Source organism: Momordica charantia, assembly GCF_013281855.1.
Source record: "Momordica charantia cultivar OHB3-1 chromosome 6 unlocalized genomic scaffold, Mcharantia_2.0 BLBB01000006.1, whole genome shotgun sequence".
Lineage (NCBI taxonomy): Eukaryota > Viridiplantae > Streptophyta > Magnoliopsida > Cucurbitales > Cucurbitaceae > Momordica > Momordica charantia.
The window spans coordinates 1,772,785-1,797,399 of record NW_028275164.1 but is presented as its reverse complement, the minus strand read 5'-3'; the positions used below and the strand labels follow the sequence as shown (position 1 = coordinate 1,797,399).

At 36.1% G+C, this 24,615-nt stretch overlaps 3 protein-coding genes across 21 annotated transcripts in view; 1 reads left to right on the top strand and 2 right to left on the bottom strand.

Annotated features, from left to right (window-relative positions):
* Positions 1-535: 535 nt before the first annotated feature.
* On the bottom strand, positions 536-6,142 carry LOC111007183 (Tetratricopeptide repeat (TPR)-like superfamily protein). Of its 15 annotated transcripts, none has more exons than XM_088125055.1 (7): positions 5,867-6,142; positions 5,499-5,552; positions 4,161-4,343; positions 1,299-3,634; positions 1,157-1,209; positions 813-858; positions 536-703 (listed from the first exon to the last, which is right to left on the bottom strand). In XM_088125055.1, exons 3-4 carry the CDS (start codon positions 4,258-4,260, stop codon positions 2,118-2,120), a joined length of 1,617 nt encoding a protein of 538 aa, XP_087981181.1. In that variant the 5' UTR covers positions 4,261-4,343; positions 5,499-5,552; positions 5,867-6,142; the 3' UTR covers positions 536-703; positions 813-858; positions 1,157-1,209; positions 1,299-2,117. The 15 variants fall into 15 exon arrangements, with proteins under 15 accessions (XP_087981181.1, XP_087981182.1, XP_087981186.1 ...); XM_088125056.1 differs by having other exon boundaries at positions 813-852; XM_088125060.1 differs by lacking the exon at positions 813-858 and having other exon boundaries at positions 1,299-1,348; positions 1,520-3,634.
* Positions 6,143-7,014: 872 nt separating this feature from the next.
* Positions 7,015-18,971, top strand: LOC111006915 (uncharacterized). Of its 5 annotated transcripts, none has more exons than XM_088125050.1 (11): positions 7,015-7,635; positions 7,752-7,810; positions 8,227-8,301; positions 8,595-9,929; positions 12,071-13,822; positions 14,444-15,526; positions 15,921-16,025; positions 16,212-16,301; positions 17,087-17,197; positions 17,279-17,850; positions 18,044-18,971. In XM_088125050.1, the coding sequence occupies exons 4-10, from the start codon at positions 8,835-8,837 to the stop codon at positions 17,819-17,821; spliced, it is 4,779 nt and encodes a 1,592-aa protein (XP_087981176.1). In that variant the 5' UTR covers positions 7,015-7,635; positions 7,752-7,810; positions 8,227-8,301; positions 8,595-8,834; the 3' UTR covers positions 17,822-17,850; positions 18,044-18,971. The 5 variants fall into 5 exon arrangements, with proteins under 5 accessions (XP_087981176.1, XP_022134707.1, XP_087981177.1 ...); XM_022279015.2 differs by lacking the exon at positions 8,227-8,301 and having other exon boundaries at positions 7,015-7,670; positions 8,595-9,456; positions 9,541-9,929; XM_088125051.1 differs by having other exon boundaries at positions 7,015-7,670.
* The window catches only part of LOC111006916 (SNF2 domain-containing protein / helicase domain-containing protein / HNH endonuclease domain-containing protein), a 27,673-nt gene continuing 21,146 nt past the window's right edge, over positions 18,089-24,615 (bottom strand). The window contains exons 14-24 of the mRNA XM_022279016.2: positions 24,441-24,539; positions 23,772-24,035; positions 23,492-23,641; positions 23,304-23,411; positions 21,986-22,291; positions 21,438-21,625; positions 21,264-21,366; positions 20,557-20,702; positions 20,181-20,260; positions 18,953-19,128; positions 18,089-18,839 (exon numbers count right to left, since the gene is read on the bottom strand). Coding sequence (XP_022134708.1) covers positions 18,705-18,839; positions 18,953-19,128; positions 20,181-20,260; positions 20,557-20,702; positions 21,264-21,366; positions 21,438-21,625; positions 21,986-22,291; positions 23,304-23,411; positions 23,492-23,641; positions 23,772-24,035; positions 24,441-24,539 — 1,755 coding nt within the window. The 3' untranslated portion in view covers positions 18,089-18,704. The remainder of the gene's footprint in view (positions 18,840-18,952; positions 19,129-20,180; positions 20,261-20,556; positions 20,703-21,263; positions 21,367-21,437; positions 21,626-21,985; positions 22,292-23,303; positions 23,412-23,491; positions 23,642-23,771; positions 24,036-24,440; positions 24,540-24,615) is intronic.

Below are 24,615 nucleotides of genomic sequence, written 5' to 3'. Positions count from 1 at the left end.
TTGGCGGCGAAATTCCAACTTATAATTGCTCGCGATTTGGGATTCCAGCGGTGTATTCTTGAATTAGTTAGTTTTCATTTCTATTAAAATAATAATAATAATAATAAAATAACTCTTTTTTTTTTTTTTTTTTTGCACCATCTTAAAACCTATAGCACTTTTTTGCGCCATCATATGGTAAATAGAACTACACTCGTGCTATCTTAAAATTATAATTACTTCTTTATAAAACAAAAACTTATAGTTACTTTTTATTTAAGTTATTATATATATATATATATAGCTTTTATATTACATTGTTATAAATCTTTATATTATTTTTCTGATTGCTATAATTCTTATGGTCGACTTTTTTTATAGCGTTTAACATTTTTTATAGCGTTTGTTAGGTAAACTTGTATAGTTTGATCTTACTCAAGAACTTAAAAAAAAAAAATTATGGTTGAACAAGCCTACAAAAAAACATATATATATATATATATATATATACATATATATATGTATATATATAGATATATATGTGAAACATTAAATATATCATTATTTTCTTTATAAATGAAGATTTTGCATTATAATGTATTCAATAGTTTGCAATAGAAGTAAAGTTACATAAATTCAAGAAAATAATTTCCAATAAAATGAGCTCATAAATTATAGATTACAATGGGTTTTAACCCGTTTGCTTTTATATCATTTCATTCACCTACAAAAATATTTAAAAAGATGGAAAATAGTTACGTGAATACCAAGAGTGAAATAATAACAATAACCCTTGTTAAATGAACATAAATAAATCTAGAAAATGTTCATACCAATCGTCACTTTATCACACGGCCGTGAAATTGGTACTACCTACAACTTTTTAAATACACGTCATTTCTAATCCCAAAAGAGAAAAAAACAAGAAAGTAAGTCATTGAGTCAATCTTCAACTAAATTTCACCGAAGCCTACAATATGCATTGAAGCAAGCATCATGAACTCCAAATCTTCTAAACTTTTTACTCCCGAAACAAACCTCGATATTCAAACTACATGCTAGCATTCCGTTATTTTCATTCGACATATTACTGCAGCTGCTGCAAACATATGCGCTAGTATCTACTTTCAATTACTTTTAATTGTCAGTTAAGAAGGAGAAGAGAGAGAGATAGTACTTGTTCTTGTCAATGTCAACAATGTCACTCCTCCCAGCTTTCTCGACAATCACCTGTTTAATTTATTTGAATTAGTACCAAATCAAAATAAATTTATGAGATCATACGAAATAAAGAAGTTAATTAGTAACATTATTCTTACCGGTATTCTATTTGGGAACTTCTCTTACGTGAGCAGCTTCAGCTTGTCTCCTTTTATGAGAAGTGAAGATCCCAAAAAAGTAAGCAATAATAGTTATGCATGAATAAATGAATCAAATAATTATGACCAGTTAGGCTGGGTGGCGACTTGATGGACGAGGAGTAGATTCTAGTTTGGTGTTCATGGAACGGGAAAAAGAAATGATAAAAGAGAGTCAGTACCAAAACTTTGCATCATAAACCAAGGGGCAAAGTAGAACTCAATATGGTCCACACATTCAACTCCCAAAACTTCAGTCCATTCTCGATCAATATTATTCTCAGCCTCCTTGTGGGTACTCGACAAAGCTTGTTGTTCAAGTTATAAACTTCAAAGAACATCCACCATGGTGTTGCGACACTCCCACACATATATGATATAATCCATGCCTCAGACCAAGCTAATAACTTAAGAACAAAAACCTGAAAGCATCAGAATCCCATGAAAAATAAAGGAAAAAAGGGCTACCCTCCAGTTACAACTTCTGAAAATTGCTGCCTGGTTCAACAGAAATTTTGTTGGTTTCCCCCAGATACAAGGCGTAAGCTCAATGCATCATGTTGTGCTGTTAAATGACATAAATTTCCCAAGAATAAGAAAAAATAATCAGTTCGTTGACAAGTTGACTTGATCCATGCGACCTTTGCGAATGCATTTCAAAAGTCCATCGTTGTAAACAGCCTCAAATAAAGCAACGTAACTATTGGTATCTTCTTTGAGTTCAACAATTGCAAGGGGGATCAAACTGTCGATCTTAGGAATTGGTATCTTGACACCAAACTACCAACAATCCCCACAGGAACACATGCCACCTTCAAATTGATGAAACCGGATCCGATCCCTCACTACTATGACTCTACAAAGCACTCTTGAAACCAGTTTTATCCATCTATGACAATCATCACAGATCCGTAGGTTCTTTGATATACTAATTTTTTCCCCAGGACTAGTTTTCAGGATCGCATAGGCCAATGCCAACTTTTCGCTATGAAATGATAAGTTCTCTTCCTTTTCCTCCTCAGAGATGTCCATAAAAACGAATTCTGTTACAGGCATATATCCCTCCGACCGAGTTCTCTTGATCAAACTGCCCAGCACTTCGTATACTGCATTGATTTCTGGATGTGATCGATCACCTGACTTGAACTTGTGAATGCTACCTGCCAACTCAATCCAGCTCTTTCCACAATTCTTACGAACTCCCTTGTGTTTCATCATCTCTCTAACTGTTTCTGCATACTCCCATCTATGGAAGGAACAATAGATATTTGATAATAATACATAATCTCCACTCTTGAGATCAGAAATGTTTGCAATAGCAACTTCTGCGAGTTCTTGATTTCTGTAAATTTTACAACCACTGAGAAGCGTCCTCCATGTGACAACATCTGGCTCTATTGGCATTGCCTTGATTGTGGAATAGGCCTCTTCTAGAAACCCAGCTCGGCTATAGAGATCAACCATGACTCCGTAATGCTCAAGCTGTGGCTCGATGGAATAACGACTTCTCATCCAATCAAAATACTTACGACCCTGTTCAACTAAACCACCATGGTTGCAGGCTGTTAAAGTACCCAAAAAGGTGACAGCATCAGGCCGAACACTATCTCGTTCCATCATTGAGAATACCAGTAATGCATCCATTGCAAGCCCATGAATTGCAAGGCCTTTTATCATTGCATTCCAAACTGATATATCACTGTGAGGGACGCTACTAAAGATTTCTTTTGCAATTTGGATGCTACCACACTTAGAGTACGTGTATATGAGTGCAGAATTTAATATAGAATTAAGCTCAACTTTTTTCTCTGTCATTATAGCATGAACACTCTGAGCATTACTTAGAGCTCCGAGCTGTGCACTTGCTTTCAGTATGGAAGCAAATGTAAATCCGTCCGGCTGAATATTTGAGATCAGCATCTCACTGAAGAATCTAAATGCCTCTTCATAGCATGCATTCTTCACACAACCTCCAATTATTGAGTTCCATGTTATAACATCACGGTAAGGCATTTTATAAAATACCTTCTTAGCAAATTTATATTCCCCAATTTTCATAAAATTTTCAATGAATATGTTCATTGCAACTAAATCAAGATGCTTAGAGCAGAGTAGACCAAGAAGTCGATTGACATGATTAAGACAACCAGCACGTTGATAAGTAGATACTAGGGAAGTGATGAGAGTAGGGTAGTCTCCATATCCAAATTTAATAATTCTTGCATGCGTTTCAATAGCAGTTTTGGAATTTGATGAGTGTCTACAAGCTTCAAGAACGAGATAAAGGGTTTGATAATCTGAAATAGAGTTTGAGGAAAAAAAGTTAACGGGAAAGTGGAAGGGGCATTTAAAATCCGATATCAAGGGAAGCATGAATATCGCTAATTACGGAGATGGAACATGAAAAATCATTAACAGATCAGCATTTACATTGAGGCAACAAAGAGCAGAATGCAAGGAGAATATGGGCATAGGGTCTGACGCAAGAAGCGGACGAACCTGCTCAGCACACAGTGTTACATTACAATAGCATGGTTGTGGCAAATGAGATGGCTATTGCTATGGTGTTAAGTCAAAGGCACCAAATACTGAGTTTACTTACCGTAACTTGCTTCTGAAGAAGACTAGAGAATCCAAGTCCTCAATTTCATTAGAATTTTCAGTGTATGCAGGGGGAAGAGACAGAGGCAGCAAAGAATTGCAATTGAAGCAGCGAATTCAAATGAAATTGGGGAGTAAGTGAAGATTAGGGAGATAAACGCAAATAGATTCATGTTTTCATATTAGAACAGTGTAGAAAATAGAAGAAGAGGTAAACGAAACCTTTGGAATTCGAAGAGAAAGATGGTAAACCACAGCTAGCAGTAAGGGTGGAAGTAATCCTTTTCCCCACAAGGTATCTCTGTTTTAGCAACATCTTCATTCTTCCTATTGCCCACCGGCAGCAATACAGTTACGAGCCAAACCATTCCCCCAGAATTACTACGACAGCTGGTAATCGGAATTCTGTTTGATTCATGGAACCATTCATTAGTATCTCCATGACCATTTTTTTACCTTTTTTTTAGAATGGATAAAACTTAGTTACTAGCTAGGTAACTCCATGCTTACTGAAGAAAAACAATTGACAACTACTTATTCTTTTTTTTTTCATTCGTCTCTCTTAAGCCTTGTTTAGTTATGAAAAATTGAAAAGAAAATCATTTGGAATAAAATAATTAATCCATAAAAAATTGAAGACAAAACCAGTTTCAACTTAGTGCACTTAATACCCATGGGCCCTAAACAGGAAAAAAAAAATCAAGCACAAGAACTTTACATTTCAATCTCTATAGAGTGGAAATCTAGTGAGTAATGAGAATATGCCTACCACATTTCCCAATTGCATGCTTTCCAATGTTTTCCAAATGGCAGGAAGTCTGGATTTACAATTTTAACATAGTCTTACGAGAAATCAATTTTAAAGATCAACTCAGTCATGAAAATGTTAAACCATAGTAAATATAAAACATATATAACCAATAAAAAATGTCGTACCATATAAAGGAACAGTGACCAGGTTAACTTTTTTTTTTGTCACTTTTTAAATAAAAACTTAACTATTGGTGTTACCTGACCATAGAATATTTGGTACTTAAAATATCATCATAAATTATGGGTTTTTTGTTTCCTAAAAACAAGAAACCAAATATGGAGGGGAAAAAACCAAAAACCAAAACCAATAATGATATCAAACTAGGCCAAAATCCAAATATATATATGTGTGTGAATTCTTCATAATACAAACAAGAAGCAGAGACAGAAATTACAGAGAAGTGAGATGAGTCAATGGCAAAATTACAAAAGTGAAACTAATCTCTTTAAAATAAATGCATCATTAGTTATCACAAAATATCACAATTGTGTTGATAATTGATTAATAATATGAGAAAAAAATGGGTGTATTTCAACAGATTGTACAAGAGTGCAAAGAGATCTACGAGAATTCACTTTCTGCACATAACTTCTTTGAGATGACCATCCAAGAAAATAGTTTGAATCAAGAAAATCAACCCACTTTAAGTAATTAGTTAATTTACGTATTTTGTAACTTCCATTGAAAGTGTAAAAATGAATTTCATCATACTACTCATGAGACTTTCCATTAAATGGATTTGTTACCATCGTTGACAAAAATCTTCGATGTGACAGTCATGGTTGAGCACCAAACAGTTTCTGCACACAAGAATACGACAAAATCATCAGCCAAAAAAAAAAAAAATCATAAAAATGGAATAAAATTAAATTGGAATTCACCAAACCTAGCAACACCCATTACCAAAAAAATGAACTTTCAGTAACAAAAACAGAAGAGAAAATCAAGATAAGCCTCTTCGCTGGACTTCACTAACACCGACCTACGGGTTTGAACTTTAGAAGAAAACCTAGGTTTCTAGTGTTACTATGAAATCTCTGTGCTAGCCAGATGAAGAGTACCATATTAATTCAATGGGAGAGAAGAAATCCACATCAATTGTAATAGAGATTACCTGCGAAGACGAGTTGTGGCAACTGCAAAAACTGCATGAGAGTAGGAACAAAGCGAGGAAGATGAGTGGTGGCGCCGACAGAGACGATTTCCGAGAAGATGGAGGATTTGCTCGACGAAGCGAAAGGGATGAAGTAATATTTTAACCGGCTTTTCCCCCGTTTTTTTTTTCCCTTTATTTCTTATAGCCTATTTCTTAAGCTGTAGGTTATGATATCTTTCTTGCAGTGATTTCTCCCGCCACCTGATTCATAAATTTCTGACTAATAGCAATTTGTTCTGCGAGTTTTCTTTATTTATTTGTTGATAAATTCATCTTTAGAGGGAAGAGAATTGTTTGATAGGGACTGCCGGTTTGGGGCGACTAAAGATTTTTTATTTGACCAAAGAGGTCAAATTCATAAAATTAATCAAATGTTTTACAATTTTACAATTTATTGATTTATTTTTAATTTTAATAATTTCTATTCTAAACTATACAACTTTTATTAGATTATGTAATTTTTTAAAAAAATACAACATTTTATTTAATTTATAAATTGTTTAATTTTAATTTGTTATCATTAATTAGTATCAATATAGTTGTTAAATATAATTAAGTATTATTAAATATTAAAGCAATAAAGTTTAATAACATTATATATTAACGGTGGTCATGGGAAAATATATTAACTATTTACTGTTAATTAATATAATAGAATTGTCAAAATATATTAGAATATATCATTATTTTAATTAAAAATAACATTAACTCATTTCTACATTCGTAATTAATTATAAATAAGACTTTATAATTTTGGATATAAAGAATTTATAATAAACAACATCAAATAAATAACCTATTTAAATGAAAATATAAAAATCAGGTAAAGAAATCTCATGAATTAATTGATCAAGCATACATATACTTTTTAAAAATGAAGTTAAAAACATTTAAAGCTCTAAAATAAATTAATCCAACCCATCACTTGATGTCCACTAAAAAAACCCAAGAATTGCATGGAAAACAAAAACAGAATTAAAAATTAACAAAAGGCAAAAAAAAAAAAAAAAGAACTGTTACATAAAAATGTAAATAAATACCATAAAAAAAAGTGAGGTATACGTATACATAGACATAATATCTGTATTTCGTTGGCAGTACACACAACTTCGGTATGATAAACCACCGCTACTGATTACGGGGAAGAACGAACAAGTACAAGAACAAGAACAAGATTGTCTCATTCCTTTCTCCAATGTTCGAACACTGATCGTTTTCCGATGGTTGAAATCTACTGTCGCATTTTTCCAATTTAAAGGAAATTTGATTGAATTACGCAGTCCTATGTCAGAAGAAAGGGACCCCTCTGTGTTGAAAAACGAGAAGTTGTTCGATCATGCGCGCCCCACCTTCTCCCTTCAGTTCTTCTTCTTCCTCGTTTTCTGTGTCATATAATATTAAAATTCGTACCTACTTTTCCCTCCTCTCTTGTTTGTCTATTCAATCTATTGAATATATATAAAGCCCTAGAAAAACCTTCGCCACCTGCCACTGCCACCTACGTTTTTCAATTCCACGTATCACGATAATTTATTCATTGCATTGTTCCACGGGCTAACTGGAACTCCGATTATTCCGCATGAATAATCCGACCCACTTTTTGTATTTTTCGATTTTCTTGAAGAGCAGTCATGTGGGCGTTCTCCGCCGTCTCGGTTGTTTATAGATGTGATCGGTTCAACTAATTTCCATTTTTTAATGATTTGCGACGCCGTAGAATTAGGAAGGTTAGCTTTGGTTTTACGACTCATGGGAAGAATTGGTATTACTGCACGATTTTGATATACTGTTTATTTTAGTTCTGTATATTTGAAAAAATGACATCCGGGTTTTGATCAATTAGAGATGGAGAACAGCGGCGGAGGGGATGATCAGGGATCAGGATGGTTCGAGGTGAAAAAGGTGCCAACTCTCGTCTCTTTATCGGCTAAGTTTTATTCTTCTTCCTTTCTTACGGTTGGGGAGTGGGTTGAGGGAGATGAACGGTTCTTATTTGTCGATGAGAAAGCTGTGAAATGAATAGAGAAACAATTCTCTCAGACATTTGAACAGGTCTCCGGAGCCCACCGATTTCTTCTATGTGAATCCCTTTGTTATCATTTTTCTTTCCCGGAGATATAAGGAGTTTATCTTCTACGAAGTTCTGGTTTGTCGGTGCAAAAAAGATTGTTAGCCACTCTCTCTGTTTCAATAATCAGTCTAAAATTTTGGGACATCAGACCCGGTTTATTTCATTTGGGTTATTTTATTGCATCTTAAGATTATGTTTTGTTATTAGATGAAAACTTGAGCGACAGAGTTATTTGTTTGTAATGTAGGTGCTCTAGAAATTTTACCGGCATAGGAGTCCAAATAGACTTGGATATGTGTTGGGCTCTTCTTTCCTTCTCGAGGTGCTGTAATGTTATGCAAAGCATTTTTATTCACTCTTGTCGAAAATTGAATTACATGCACTATATGATATAATGTCGAACTTTTTGCTCCCTTCTTTTAACATCAATATTATCCATTTCATTGGCTTTTCAGCCAATTCTTTGATATAAATGTTCGGTTTCCTCCACCTTTGGGTAGTACTGGGTTCATGCTTATTTATTTTATGTTCCTGGCTATAATGCTCTAATTGTATCATATATATTTGTGGTGGCGAAGCTAACCTTGGCGTTAATTTGTCTACTTTGTTGCCCAGAAGCATAGGAGTAGCTCTAAGTTTTCCCTACAGAGTTGGGTTGGAGGAATTTCAGGAAAAAATTCATCTAATTCTTTGCGCAGTCTACATTCGGTGAATAAAAACGCCCGAAATGACAGGTCCAAGTCCCATTCTCCGGCATCAGGAGGAAGCTATGCTATACGGACCCAGAGTAATAATGAGAATTCTGTTACTACATCAATTGGAGACAACGAAGGTTCAAACTGCCCTGAAAAATGCATGATCAAACAAGATGCTGAATACCCCAAGGCATCCGTTTTGCACATTATGGATTCTCATGGTGGAAGTGGAGATTGTGAGAAAGTCCCACGCAATGATATGCCTGGAGCGGTTCAAAAGATAAAATGGGGTGATATAGAGGATGATAGTTTGGTATTGAATAACAGTGCTAATGGAGTTGAAATTAAGTTTGGTAATATTGGAGAGGTTGATCTAGCTGTTTCTGCAAAGAATGAGGTTAAGCATGACTTGGTTTCACACGTCTCTTCTTCCCTAGATACCCAAGTGAAAAATTTGGTAGCACTATCAGTCAGACAAGGGGAGGCCTCCCATCAGGCACTTTTATCAACTAATGAGGAAAAATTATGGAGAGTTAGCCATCAAGATTCAAATAAAAAATTTATTGAAGATCTGGAATTACCGAGTCATGATGAAGCAATTGTCTGTACGGTTACTGATGACTCAAATTGCAAGGATATAGGTACTGAACACAACAAAATTGTAAATGATCACAGTTCAAGTTTTAATTCTCCCACTCGTGAAGAAGCTGGAATTGAGCCAAAAGTCAAGAAGGCTGCTGAGTTACCTGAGGTAGAAATTCTAGAGCTCCATGAAGCAGCAGGTAAGAATGGGTTTTCTAGCTCACCATTGATTGTTCAGGATGTTGAGTTAGTTTCGACTGAAACTAGTGGACATGAAAATTCAGGGGGTTCCTGTGATTTCGTTGAAGATGCTCAAATTGAACATGGCAGTGGAACTCATACTGATAAGTTGAATGTGCAAGTTGTGAGTGTCCCCAGTGAAGGCGAGACTGGTGAAAGTAAAGAAAGGTTTAGGCAGCGGCTCTGGTGCTTCCTATTTGAGAATCTTAATCGTGCTGTAGATGAACTTTATCTCCTTTGTGAACTTGAATGTGACTTGGAACAGATGAAAGAAGCTATTCTTGTTCTTGAAGAGGCTGCATCTGATTTTAAAGAACTAAATGCTAGGGTGGAGGAGTTTGAAGAGGTAAAGAGGTTGTCTTCGCAGTCTGTTGATGGGATGCCAATCACTATGAAGAGTGACCATTGTAGGCCACATGCTCTCTCTTGGGAGGTGAGCTTGAACATGTCTGTTTTTACTGCCAAGCGACTGTCAGATTCTGTGATTGGCAATAGCTTCACTTTTGCAAATATAAGTATACCATATATTTACTCCTGCACTTCCATACCATATATTTACTCCTGCACTTCCAGTGATTGGTTTTTGTTCTGTGATTTTTGCTTGTTTTGATGCTTCTTTCTAAAAGAACTTGGGAAAATATGATATTCAAAATACTTTTATTGTATGCCAACAGTAGGAAACTTTTGGCAGTTATCTCTATTTACCTTCTTTTTCATTTTCTGTTTCTGGCCTTTTAACTCTTCTTTTGTTCCCTTCTTAATGAACCAGAAGATCTTGAAAATTTTGGTCACACCTCTCTCAAAATAATTAGCTTCAGTCTGCTTTGAGAGATTGGAATTTAAACAAAAGCAAGGAATCTTAAATAGAATCTAGCCTTGGATAGTTTGATTAGGTATGGGGTTTATAATTTTAGTTTTAGCATGGTCTTGAGGGAGGAACATATTTTAAAGTTTCACTAGTTTTTGAAAAGACAGGAATTTTATTTCCCAACTCATGAGGATGCTAGTTTGGCTACAAATTACAGAGAGATGTAAGGTGAGGTGGTTTACTTTGTCTGCTCCATTTATGCTTTCTTCCAAAGCCATAAACCTTTCTTCAATAGCTATGGCTTGGGTCGGTAGCCTGTACAGGTAAGTGAGAGGCTGGTTGGAGAGACCTAGACCAAGAAACTGACTTTTTCAACCTGAGGGCGACCATTTGATTTTTGTTTGCTAATTCCAAGAGTAGTTGGAATTTCATTAATCTACATTCACTTGGGGCGTTCATTGAATTTCTAGGAAAGGCATGATTGATTCCACCATGTATGAGACCTCTATTTTTCTCCACCCTGAGAAATCAAGAAGAAATTAGATTATTGACTAGCTTCTTAAAATACCTACTAGCAATTAATGAAGTAGATCAAGTGTTGCCTTCTATCATCTTGACTATCCAAGGCGCTATTGTGGTGGGTGAACAGTTCCAATGAGTTTCTTATTGCTGCTACAAACGCTATTGAAAACTATAGGGTCTGCAATTAAGGAGGATTCAACTTTAAGATTGATATCAGAAATGTATATTATGATATGAGTTGGGATTCCTTGAATGTGGTTTGGAAATAAAAGGCTTTGGTTAGAAGTAGAGAACTTGGGTGGGAAATTGCTAAAAATCTACTCACTTTTCAATTTAAGTCAATAGGAGGCACAAGGGAAAACTTTCTCTTTGGGAGTGGTCTTAGCATTCATTTTGAACATTACGCACACCCACCAACCAGGAGAGAAGGCTTGTGATGGAAACCTCTTTTGGATCATATTACACGTGTTGATGCTTTCGTGAGCTTGTGGCTAAGCTCGCATTGGAATAATTTGATCTTTATAGCATATTCATCATGCCAGATGTCACCACAAATCACTTGGCAGGAATGTTTTAATTTTTATTTCCATAAGTTCATGGAAGGTTCAAAATTAGCTTGCAGAATGCCACCATAACGCATTGGTAGTTGGATTGAATATTGTAGATGGAGTTGGATCAAATTGCTGGGAGAGGAAAAGATAGAACATCTTTAGAGAGAACCCTTGTTCAAGAGAGGAAGAGAGAATTTTATAGAGAGAGTGTGTTACAGAGAGAAAAAGAGACCTTTTTTTTGTGGAGAGATGAGGGTGGTAGAGACTTTTTTTTAGAGACGAGTGTAGTTGAAAGAGGAAGAAACAATTTTTAGAGAGAGAAAATTTTCTCTCTCATCAGATGAAATTTTTAACTGGGGCAACGGAAGGGTTCAAAATTTAATTTTACAATTACAACCGTTGCAATTGTAGCAATTACAATACTACAGTTCATGAGTGATATGTGGAATTTGCCTTATTATGTTAAGATTTAGCGCACAATGCTATTCTTGCTTATATACTTGAATAGTTCTTGAGTCTTGAATTGTGACTCAGTAGTTCATATGGAAGATCGCAATTGCGACCCCTCCCTTGCATGTGATCTATTATCACGATCTGTTTGTTTGAAATAGTAAACCACATCTTTTTCTCGTCTAGTGTATCAATTAATCTTGCTCTGAAATTTGAAATCCAGTTATGAAATAATAAATGCAGGTTCGAAGAATGACAAATTCTCCTCATAAAGCAGAGATTTTATCATCATCACTTGAGGCGTTTAAGAAAATTCGGCAAGAAAGAGCCAGCATGCTTGAATCAAGCAAAAAACTCCCTGGGACTGAGTGTCTTAGTCCTCAGCGTATGGATCAAATGAAGAAAACATCTATGATAGATAATATACTGTCCAATGCTGACGATTCAGCATTAAAGACAACAGAAAATAGAGGTGCAGATCTCACTCCAGGGAGCCTTAGTGGAAAAGAAAAGAATATTGAGTCAATTTGTACTGACAAGGTTAATGCTGTCCAAAATGGACGTTCCCGTCCACAGAATTCCTTGTCTTCTATAAATTCATCCAAGCCGCCTCTTGCTGTAAAATTTAAGCGAGAGCAACTTGAATTGGATGTGGAAAGGTTACTTCCTAAAAAAGAAAGGGCTCTAGCAGAAGGCACGTGTGAGAAAAGACAAGCAAATGTTCCTGAAAAAGATAAGGAAAAGGAGAAGAGGAACTTGGCTGCTCGGAAGTCAATGGATGCATGGAAAGAGAAGAGGAATTGGGAAGACATACTTTCATCATCTGTTCGTACAAGTTCCCGTGTTTCACATTTGCCAGGTATGAGCAGGAAAAGTGCTGAGCGCGTACGTGTGCTGCATGATAAGCTAATGTCACCTGACAAGAAGAAGAAAACTTCTTTAGATGTGAAAAGAGAAGCAGAAGAAAAGCATGCTCGTGCGATGAAAATTAGAAGTGAATTAGAAAATGAAAGGGTTCAGAAGCTGCAGCGTACCTCGGAGAAATTAAATCGTGTTAATGAATGGCAGGCTGTACGCACTATGAAATTACGGGAGGGAATGTATGCTCGCCACCAGCGTAGTGAATCTCGGCATGAAGCTTTCCTAGCTCAAGTTGTGAAGAGAGCTGGCGATGAAAGTAGTAAGGTTAATGAAGTTCGTTTCATCACCTCCTTAAATGAAGAAAATAAAAAGATTATGCTGCGGCAGAAGCTTCACGGTTCTGAATTAAGGAGAGCTGAAAAGCTTCAGGTAATGAAAATTAAACAAAAAGAAGATATGGCTAGAGAAGAAGCAGTGTTAGAACGGAAGAAATTGATTGAAGCTGAAAAATTGCAGCGCCTTGCTGAAACACAGAGGAAAAAGGAAGAGGCTCATGTTCGAAGGGAAGAAGAGCGAAAAGCATCAAGTGCAGCGAGGGAGGCGAGGTCCATGGAACAGCTTCGCAGAAAAGAGGAAAGAGCAAGAGCCCAACAAGAAGAAGCTGAACTTATGGCCCAGAAATTGGCCGAGCGACTTAGTGAAAGTGAACAACGTCGAAAGTTTTATTTGGAGCAAATACGAGAGAGGGCTTCTATGGATTTTAGGGACCAATCTTCACCCTTGCTGCGACGATATATGCATAAGGATGCTCAGAGTAGATTGACATCAAATAATAATTGTGACGAGCAGGGACCAAGTAGCTCTGACTTGGGTTCTGATCTTGCAATGGGTAAGACTACAATGCAACAGCACATGAAACGAAGGATCAAAAGAATCCGACAGAGGCTTATGGCTCTAAAGTATGAATTTATTGAGCCCATTACTGGAGCTGAAAATGTTGGAATTGGATATAGAACATCCATAGGAACTGCAAGGGCAAAAATAGGAAGATGGCTTCAAGAACTTCAAAAACTTCGCCAGGCAAGAAAAGAAGGAGCTGCAAGTTTAGGGCTGATAATTGCTGAAATGATCAAGGTACTATCGAACGCCAATATTCTATTTTAGGGGGTGGGGTGGAGTTTTTTTTTTGAGAAATATCTTACAATTTTGTTGCTTGTGTACATATAAATTATTACATTGTATATTACAGTTGAACAGTGTGAATTCCCCATTTCTGCATCCTGTCCATCATCTACTTGTTTGTAGGGTCTGTTACTCTCTAGAGAAGACAATTTTATGAGATATATGCTTTTGTAATTAATTATAAGCAGGAGAAGATTATGGTTCTTATAAGTTGGCATACGATATGTTGGAAGCTGGACCATTGCAGTATCAATTTCATGGATTTAAAGTAATTTGATGTCAAAACGTGAGAAGTGGTATTTTCAATCTTAGCTGGATTATTGTATATTTTTTTTCTGGTCGTACTTGTAGTGATTCATCATTGATGTCACTTACAGCTTGCAGCTTTTATCTGTGCATAACTCTTATTCGTTCGCTTGAGGATTGTCACTTAGAATTGTTTCATAGCATGTCTTTATGCTAAAGATAGCTTGGTGTGCTTTTTTTTTCCTAAAAGAAAAATAATTTCTTGTCTATTTGACTTGTGTGTTTTTGTGTTATATGTTGTTGTATTTGACAGTTTTTGTTTTATAGTACTTGGATGGAAGGGAACTTGAGCTGCAAGCTTCTCGCCAAGCAGGCTTACTTGACTTTATTGCTTCTGCTCTTCCTGCTTCTCACACATCTAAACCAGAAGCCTGTCAAGTGATGATACACCTTCTAAAATTGCTAAGGGTAGTATTATCAGCATCTGCAAACAAAAGTTACTTTCTTGCGCAGAATCTCTTGCCACCAATCATTCCAATGCTATCAACAGCCCTTGAGAATTACATTAAGATTGCAGCTTCTGTTAATGCGCCTGGTAATGTGCTTCCATCAAGCAAAACGTCTATTGAAAATTTTGAGTCAAGCTCTGAAGTACTGGATGGATCTTTGTGGACCATCACAACAATAATTGGTCATGTAAGCCCTGAAGGACCACAACTTCAAATGTGGGATGGTTTGTTAGAACTATTGGTTGCCTACCAGGTTATTCACCGGCTTCGCGATCTTTTTGCGCTTTATGATAGACCTCAGGTGGAAGGGTCCCCATTTCCTTCTTCCATTCTCTTAAGCATACGTCTTCTGGTGGTTTTAACATCAAGACCGGGTACTGAAAGTACCATTAATTGTATATTACCAGCTAGTGAAGCAGTGGTAGGAGATGAAAGTGGAATTGCTATTTCTGCTGAGTCTAGAGATTTTCATGGAACTGGTTTCACTGAAGATAATAGCCCTTCAGAATTTGCTTTAAATGGTTGTAAAATTGTACAAAAACCAAAAATTGCTATAGATAAATTGGATGGTGAATCATTTGAGCAAAAGAAAAACAATGGGACGATATCCGGTGATGGTGGTCAGAGGGAGCAGATGGATTCCTCAATTGAGGCAAATGGTGTTAGTCTCGTCCAGAATGAACCACAAGATAGTGAAGTTATCTTGAAACCTTTTGTATCCCAAGGGGATCAGAGACAACCGGTGGATCTTGTATCTGACCGAAGGATAAAAAATATTACAAAATTGAAACCACCTATAGCATATCTATTGTCTGCTATATCTGATACTGGTATTGTTGGTCTCCTATCTTTATTAACCGCTGTATTGCTGCAAGCAAACAATAGATTATCATCCGAACAGGTTAGAGACTTGTCAAATGCGTTATTTCTCTGAGCTAATTTTTATTTTTAAACAACTCGTAAGAGCTTTAACAGTCAATGTACATGTTAGCTTCTGCACCTATTATAGTTTTCTATTTATTCGAGTCATGGAGACTGGAATCCATTGTTTCTTCACTTCCATCTTGCCCATTATCTTAAAATCATTATTTTTTTTATTATTGTTTATCCTGGAACCCCTTGATGTAGTGTGTTTATGTAGGTCCATTTTACATATTACATCAGTTATTCTCATAGTTACATTTAAGTAGCTATATTTTGAAGTTTAGCTGCTGTTTGTGATGTTTTCAAGTTACACATATATGAGTTTGTTCAAATGCACTAATTGATTGTTTATTATGTTCGTTATGTTTCAGGCCTCATACATCCTTCCATCTAATTTTGAAGATGTTGCTACTGGTGTGCTGAAGGTGTTGAACAATCTGGCATTTCTGGATCTTAAATTTGTGCAGCGAATGCTAGTAAGTTGGGCATTGTTTTAATTGAAACTTCGTCTAACTATATTCAATCTCTCGAGCTTAGTTATAAAGTGCTTTGTTGGATTTTGGTCTTTAGATAACAATTACCAACTCTTCACAAGAACAGTTATTAATTACTAGATCTTTAGCACCAAGCTAACTAGCAGCTGTATCCTCATTTTACTTCAGGCTAGGCCAGACCTGAAAATGGAGTTTTTCCATTTGATGAGTTTCCTTCTCTCGCATTGCTCAAGCAAGTGGACAGCTCCTAGTGATCAGGTAATTCATGTGTACTACTTTCTACAAGCTAGTGTTAATTGTAGGAACACACTTATTCACATGGTGGAGAAAAATTGGCTGTGGCTAATTTGATTATTTGGTAATTGATACGAGAACCTTGGTGAATTGGCCAAGTTGTACTGTACATTCCACTGATAGGCAGATTGGACTGGACTTGGACACCACAGTAGTGGGAGGAAGAACTTTCTTTAGTCTAGAGAAGCTCTTTCAGAAATAAGTTAGTGGAATGAAGAACTTTCTTAGCTCTTTTAGAAATAAGTTTGGGGAAACTAATCACCCAGCTGATAGGGGACCGAAGTCAGCCACAGTCTGTCTGCTGTGCTTTACTAAGACTTATCTTTTCAAGGTGCTATGCATGTCCGCTGATACAGGTCCTCTGCAATCTATCTTCAAGGTTGGTTCCTACATATATGTATTGCAGTCAGTATTATCCTACGATTTCTCTTGGATACCAAATGTAGTAGGATCGGACAATTATCCAGTGAGATAGGGTCGGACAATTATCCTGTGAGATTAGTTGAGGTGTTTATAAGCTAGGTTGACACTTATGGATATAAATATATATATATTAATAATAATTTATCCCTTTGTCAACATGAGCCTAGCTCAGTGGTAGTTGACACATTTCTGATCACGAGGTCATGAGTTCGAATCCCCCTCCTCTATTTGTTGTACTAAAAAAAAAAATTTATCCCTTTTAACTATTTGCACCATTATTTACTGTTGTTTAATTTTATGTTTGAAACCTGCTTATTGTTCCTCAGATTGGTCTTCTTCTTCTCGAGTCTTTGTCTATTCTTGGCCATTTTGCTTTGTTCCATCCTGAGAATCAAGAAGTTCTTTGCTGGGGAAAGAGTCCTACCATACTCCACAAGGTTAGTATACTACCATACAGATCCCATCCCTTCGAGTTTCTTATTTTCATGAAATTTGACGAATGAGATTTGTGTGTTTAGGTGTGTGACCTGCCATTCGTGTTCTTCAGTGACCCCGAATTGATGCCGGTCTTGGCTAGCACACTGGTTGCTGCCTGTTATGGGTATGAGCAGAACAAGTCCGTTGTTCAGCAAGAACTAAGTATAGACATGCTACTCTCATTATTGAGATCCTGCAAAAATAATCTGTCAGTATCTGCTGTTCAATCCATTTCAACACTAGAGAACGATGAATCTGCTAATGAATGTAACCCGAACGGTACTGAGTTTAGAAAACCTCAAATGGACAGTACCCTTAGAGCCAGCCGCAATGTCAGCAGAACCACAAGGATTTCTTTAGGAAGACCTGGAGGAGGTTCCTCAGGGAATAGCAGTAGGAGTAATAAAATAAGAAGCCAGAGAGACAACAGATCAGCTAAAGCATCTGATGAAATAGTTTTGAAGAACAATCAACCAGCTTTAGAAGTTGCATCTGTGATGTTGCATTATAGAATTCCTAGCAGTTTCATTGAGAGAGCAGAGCAGTTCTTTTCGGCTGGCACTCCCACTACTGTAGATGAATGAAAAGAGAAGCTTGATGTGGGATTCTCCGGGTTTGTCATGAATCTTAATCAGATTTTTGTACATAATTTCAGTCATATAACAATTTTGCTCAAGAAAAATGAGGGTTTTAACCTTTCTTTTATGAAAGAAGTAATTATAGTACAAAGAAATTGTTTGTGAACAGATTTCGGCAAATCTTATTATCCCAGTCTAAACTCAGATTTGATTTCATATTTGTTTCAGCCGAGCTTTTTTGGTCATGATGTCAAGAAATCAAGCACAGCTAACTGGTTACAAGAACTTTCAAGACTTACTATGCCAACAAACTCAAAGGTTATAGTCGTCATCAATACAATGGAATAAGTTTTCAGCTCTATTATACAGCATGAAGGAAAGAATGTGATTGTATTCTTTCATTTAATCTACTGACTACCAGATGTAGGAAGGAACAAGTGTTTGTACATATGAATTTTTAACAGGCGTGGGAACTAATTACTGGAAGTGCCCAGAATTTGAACCCATCAAGCAATTACATTAGATAGAACTATAGTTACACAAAGAGTTGTTACAAAACTACAATTGGAACGAGCAAGTATCATAAACTTGCAAGTTCAAACAATGGGTATGGTTGGGATTGAGCAACATCTCAAATCTGTGCAATTGGTAGTTAGCACATACAGCACAGATTTTCCTGCCAGTCAAGTCCACCGGAGGCGATTAGCTGCGACTTTTCTGGCAATGTGTTGGAGCTGGCGATGTGTTGGAGCTGGGATTGAGACGTCAACTCCGACTTCAAAATACATACAAAACCCAGCTATGGCTGACAAAAATACAACAAATGTGGAGTGATAACTGATAAGAAGCATTTCCTGCTCGAAGAATGTAAACAACAGGATCTTGTCCTCTAAGCTCCTCTGGACTCTCCAGGGTTCTTAGTATCATTGTCTAAGAAGTCGTCTTTGGAGTAAGAACTTCCGGGAACCTTCACCAAGATTAGCTGATCATCAACTACATTCTCTTGCACATCATGTACTTGATTCTGTAATTTATTTCCAGACCATCAGCTACTTTATAGAAGTATATCCGTATAATTTAATTAGGTATATTTGTTTGAAGTAAACTTCATAGAGAACTAATACAACGAGAACAAACCTGAATGTTGTTATCTGTCCTTTCAGTATTTCCACCTTTCTTAAGATGAGTGATAGTGTCTCTAAGTTGTTTCTTAGCCTTAAGCCGAACTAATCGTCGTTCAGCACGTTGTTCAGCTGTTACATCAGAATGACATGCCACACAAAGGGTCCTCATATTCTCTAGCCTGCATTCACCTTCAGTGGTGAACAGAACTCAGACTAATCAATCACCACAAATTCATATACCCAGTAAAAGGACCAAATAGAAAGCTGAGAATATTGCAAACTGTTTAGTGGTTCAAATTATTTGGTTATTGTTAAACAATAGCATTCTTAAATTATTCATGGGCTTGAAACATTGTAGAGGATCGAGATAGTCTGTAGTACAATGAAACCATGTGTGAAATAAGGGTTACATCCTATGGGTTGAATTCCGATATGGTCATTGCCTAGCCCGTAAAAAAATTCTTCTCTTAAAGTGAACCTTACTGTATTCTTCTATGGATCAAACTCTCAAAGATGAGTGACATTGAGAATCTTTTTCCTTCTAATAAAATTGATTGGATCGTCACATCCTCTAATCTCTCTTTTCCCTCACCTATTTAGTCTCACTGGAATCTTATCCAAATGCTACCAACACCTTTTTTCCCTAACAAGAAACGAACTTTTCATTGATTATGAAAAGGGAAAAAAAAATATTCAAAGATACGAACTTCTGAGAGAGTGAGAGAGTGAGAGAGAGATAAAAGATAAAAACAAGAGACAAATGAGATGCCATTAGAATAGGGAGACTTTGGTATCTCGCTCCTGAATTTGGACCATCTTGAGAATTTTACCCATGATGTCCTGCTCAGTTTAGCTACTAACATTGAGATCTTTACTTCTAAAGCTTGGTAAAGGGTTGTAGCTCCCTTGGATTGGGGAGGTTTGTAATTTTATACTATCAATGAAATTGATTCTCATAAAAAAAAAAAAAATGTGCGCTTGGTAAAGGGATCCTATTTTCCTTCTAGTTCTCTAATGGACATTATTCTTGCACTACTCCATTGTTTACTTCCATATTTAAATGTTTTGTTTCTACTTTTCAAAACATAGAAGGAAAAAGGATGAGCATGCTAGGACGTAGCCCACAGCCCATTTTCGAAATGATTTTGACCATAGTCCTGACGCTGTATAATTTTGGAACCTAAACTAGAAGCATATGGACGATATTTAATATATAAAATTCAAGATAAAATGTTCCATACCTCCACCTCGGTAAACAGGAACAATGTGGTCAGCATTCCATGCGTTACCCTCAGTTGGATTATTCACAATTTTTTCAAGCCTTCCAGACGAGAAGAGTTAATGTCAGAACTCAGAAAATAGAAACCACTCTTCGACATCAGTAACCATGGAATCTCGGCTCCACGAACTCAGTACAACACATCGATATTTACTGCATACTTATCTACCAAATTATTTGAACGGTAGACATTCACAATTTACCACATGGGAATTTTTTTTTTTTTTTTTTTTTTTTTTTCCACATGCGAACATAATTGACAAGAAAAGGAAATCATATAACGGCAACCTCAAAATATGCAAACAAACATCAACACTCCAACTGCTTGAAAGACTTACAATTTTTTACGGCTCGCCAAATTAGGTGCTACTTTCTCAATATAATCACGCCGCATGTCCAAGGACAAAGGTTTTATGTGCTTTACAAGCTTATGACAGTCCAAATGACAATTTGAGCAGACACCATGCTCCATTTGAAACAGTTCCTGGTATTTCAAGCATTTGATAATTGAATAATATTTTTTTGATATCCATGTGTATTTGATAATTGAATAATATAAAAATAAAAGAAATGATATAGCTATATACTCCCACATCACATGTATCCGTGTACGTAAAAATGTCGATAGAAGCATCATTGTGGATATTCAGAATAAAAAGATCACGATAAAAGTTGGACTTAAAAGATCGAACACACGATTAAATAATTTATAATTTTTAGGTGCAATCTGTCGTCGAGCCTCAACACTTGCTTATAAAATTGTTTGGCTCGCCAAATCATTATTTTGAAAGTATAACTAGATCCAAAAGAATTCATATACGATATATTACTAGTTATTAACAGTTAGATAACTTAGAAAAATGGTTCTTTTGCGTGCTGGTATAGCAGAGGAGCAAGATGTTGTCAAGCCTTAACACATGCAACTTGCACAAACACGTCTTACTAATAGTCATTCGACATGCAGGTCGACATTTTACCCCACTACCACACATGTTAAACTGGAGATAACCAATGATGGATAAATATAAATGGTTGATATTCTCACCCGACGGAGGGATGTGCTACTAATCCTGACGCGGTATTCTTCATAACAGCCAAGATTACAGAAAAGATCTTCAAGAAATTCAGGCGTCTTTGCATTTATGCCCCTGAAAGTTGAGAAACAATTTAAGTTTGATCAAAGAATTTACAACTTACAAAAGTAAAGAAATGGACTTACTGGCATGGTGTTTGACACAGTTTACAAAGAGGTTCATCTGTCAGTTTCCAACCCTGAGTATATTCTTTCTTTCTTTTTCCCGAGCCAGAGCATAATCGGACCAGTTTCCACACAGCAGAAGATGGTAATGGTCCGCTAATGTCATCGAGTGGTGTTGTACGCCGCAAACTTTTACCCTTTAACATTCCCTACATTGGAGAGATGCAATCATTAGTGTTGAATTGTGGTGATGGGATCCATCCCATTCTGAACAGAAGCATCTATAGTTACTAGTTAGTTATAGCATATAAAAGTAGCGATTCCAAATTTATATCTTGCCCAGTGACCACTTTGTACCAATTAAAATAAAAAAGTATTAGGCCCTCGTTATACTCGCACTGTATCATAAGTCCACATGTAAGACGCATTATAAATGATATAAATAATAAATTAACCATATCAACTTAAGATGGAGTAGCTTATTTAAACTGGCCAGACTACATGAAAGGGAGTAGGCCTACACTGAACTACATCTAGGAAAAATCTTACTCAGATTAAAATTGACATACATCTGCATTGTGGTTGGTGCTTTCCTTCAAGTAGCACAGCTCAACATCTAAAGGAAGTTGCAGCGGCTTTCCATGTAACTTTCTTTGCTCAATGGGTCTTAAATTACGCCATTCATTGAGAAATTCCAGAAGAGCATGCTTGTAGGACGTAACATCCAAATTGAAATCTGTTTTTTCAGTATCATCAACAGAACAGTCTAATAATTCAACTTCTTCTGGTCGGAAATTCAGAAACAGTGGCCTTGGTCGCAAGTCTATCCCAGGTACACATGTATACAAGTGGACCCTTCCTGTATACTGACTAACCTGAAAAATGAAGGTGAACCATTTTTCTATCAGTTGTGTACTTAAGATCCAATGCATCAAAAGAAAAACAAGGGAAGCACTTAATAGATTGAATAAAAGATCTCTTTTCAAACCATTAAAGGGATGGTAGAATCTGGTAACAAATTTTACTGCGTTTGTTACAATCTTTTCCCAAATAAGACTCACGATGAATTGCTTGTTATATGCAGAGTTTCAAGTCATCTCATCCACAGATCCTTGTGAATAATTATGTCAAAAAATTTTAGCATATAGTTTTGAATGGGAAAATCTTTTATCCAAGGATATAATTATTTCCCATTAAGGTTGAAGGATCCACCATGAACAGAATATTGACTACATTGAAGAGAGCATTACAAATCAACAACCAAAATGAATTTTATTTTAAATAAGAAAGAGAACTAAGAGTTAAAAATCAAGGAAACCAAGCACAAGCTAGTAGTTCCTAAAGGCAAAAATAGATAGTTGTTATTTCTATCTAAGTTTGGGCTGTTTGAGAAGAATAGAACAAACCAATGGTTTAATGTAGCTAGACAATCTCTTCCAAAGATAAACCTCAGGTGTGAAGCTTAAAAAATTTTAGCTATGATTCCAATCCTAAATTTTAACTATGATTTTGTTCTCCGTTTAATAACTGTAGTCATAATGATCCTTTGGCAAAGAAATTTTTGTAATCTTCTTTTGCCAGGGGTTTGGCTTTCCTACCTTCTCTTTAATATTTCATTATTCATAATATTCGGTTCCTGTAGAAAATATTTCCATCGTATCTATATTCAAAGATAAGCAAGCACCAATGCATCATAAAATTCAATATGAAAACTTTTCTAGATCAAACTTCTGATGAAAGAAGAGTAGAGCTCCCCTGGAGTAATCAACGTGAATGAAGTACAATTTGACCAGTTAACTTATTGAACAGCACAATCCATCAGCCATAGGCAATATGAACATTCAGGTAATCTAAAGAAGAATAAATGATTATGACAAACCAAAGTACCTCAAACCGCAAAACATGAACATGGTTTGAGAAATGTTTTTTGGGCTCAATGGTCAGATGGGGTTCACCATTATCAACCTTCGATGCTCCAGAACATAACTTCCCTTCCTGCATTCTGAAACCTATTAACACCTGGACAGTCAAGATATGAAATACAAGTGTTTCAATAATTCCTATCAATACTCCACCTTCTGTGCTTGATCCTTCTCTCCACTATGCTTATCCAATCCAGGACAAGGAACTCTTTCAGGGCTTCGGGGGTCAACTTCAGTTATATTCTCTTTCAATTTTCCCAATGAGAGGGAATCCTTGTTTAGTTGGACAGATAACATGTCATCCTATTCAAGAAGTAAATTTAAACGAATCATCTCTGCAACAGAAGCTAAACTGAAAATTCAAAATATATGTCTTGAAATTGAAACCTGCAAGTGGGGAGATTTTTCCTCCTTTTAATGTGTAACACATTACCTTAATAGCTATGCTATCTGTTTGAGCTGTAATCTCAATGTCACCATATTTATCAGATGGACAATCAGTTTTAGCATTCAACTCATCTCTTATTTCAACCTTCAATGGAGCATTCAACTCATCATTTACTTCAACCTTCAAGGAGTCATCGCCTTGAGCTCTTGTTACTTCTGAGGTGAGTTCAGCGCATGTTGCTGCATTCAGCTGACTCTCAGAATTTCTACTACTTCTGCCACAAGCTTCTAGATAAGAAACATGTTCTACCTGTTCACAGTCCACTAACATAAAATGAGATTTCATAGCACATGTTGACCTTTGATCAGATTGCATAAAATATAATAAATGAAAATAAAACCAAGAAAAGGGGTATATTTTACATTTTTTTATGTAATTTTTACAGATGAAATTATTTCATTGAAGGTAGTGAAATAACAAAAGGGAAGCCAAGGGAGTCACATAAACACCTGTTGAGAAAATGAAAGTGATAAAAATATAATGCAGAAGCAATAATAAAAATCTCAATGTTTGATGAATAATTATAACTGAAAACAAACATTATAACACCATCTCTTTAGATTTTTATTGAGAAAAGAAAATAATATCCTGAAATTCAAACCACAAATATAAAACAAGATTCATCATATAATGTTGAAGTATGGCAATAATCACCGCTATTTCTTGAATTGCATCATATTTTCCATCAGTCGTTGAGGTAATGCAGCGCAAACTCTTGTTCAAGTTTTGCCAGTGAGACTCATCTAGCGTATCCTGTGTAACATAAAATAATCAGCACAAAGCAGTTCACATGATTCTCAAGGAAAATCGTTCACATAGTTTGTAAGCA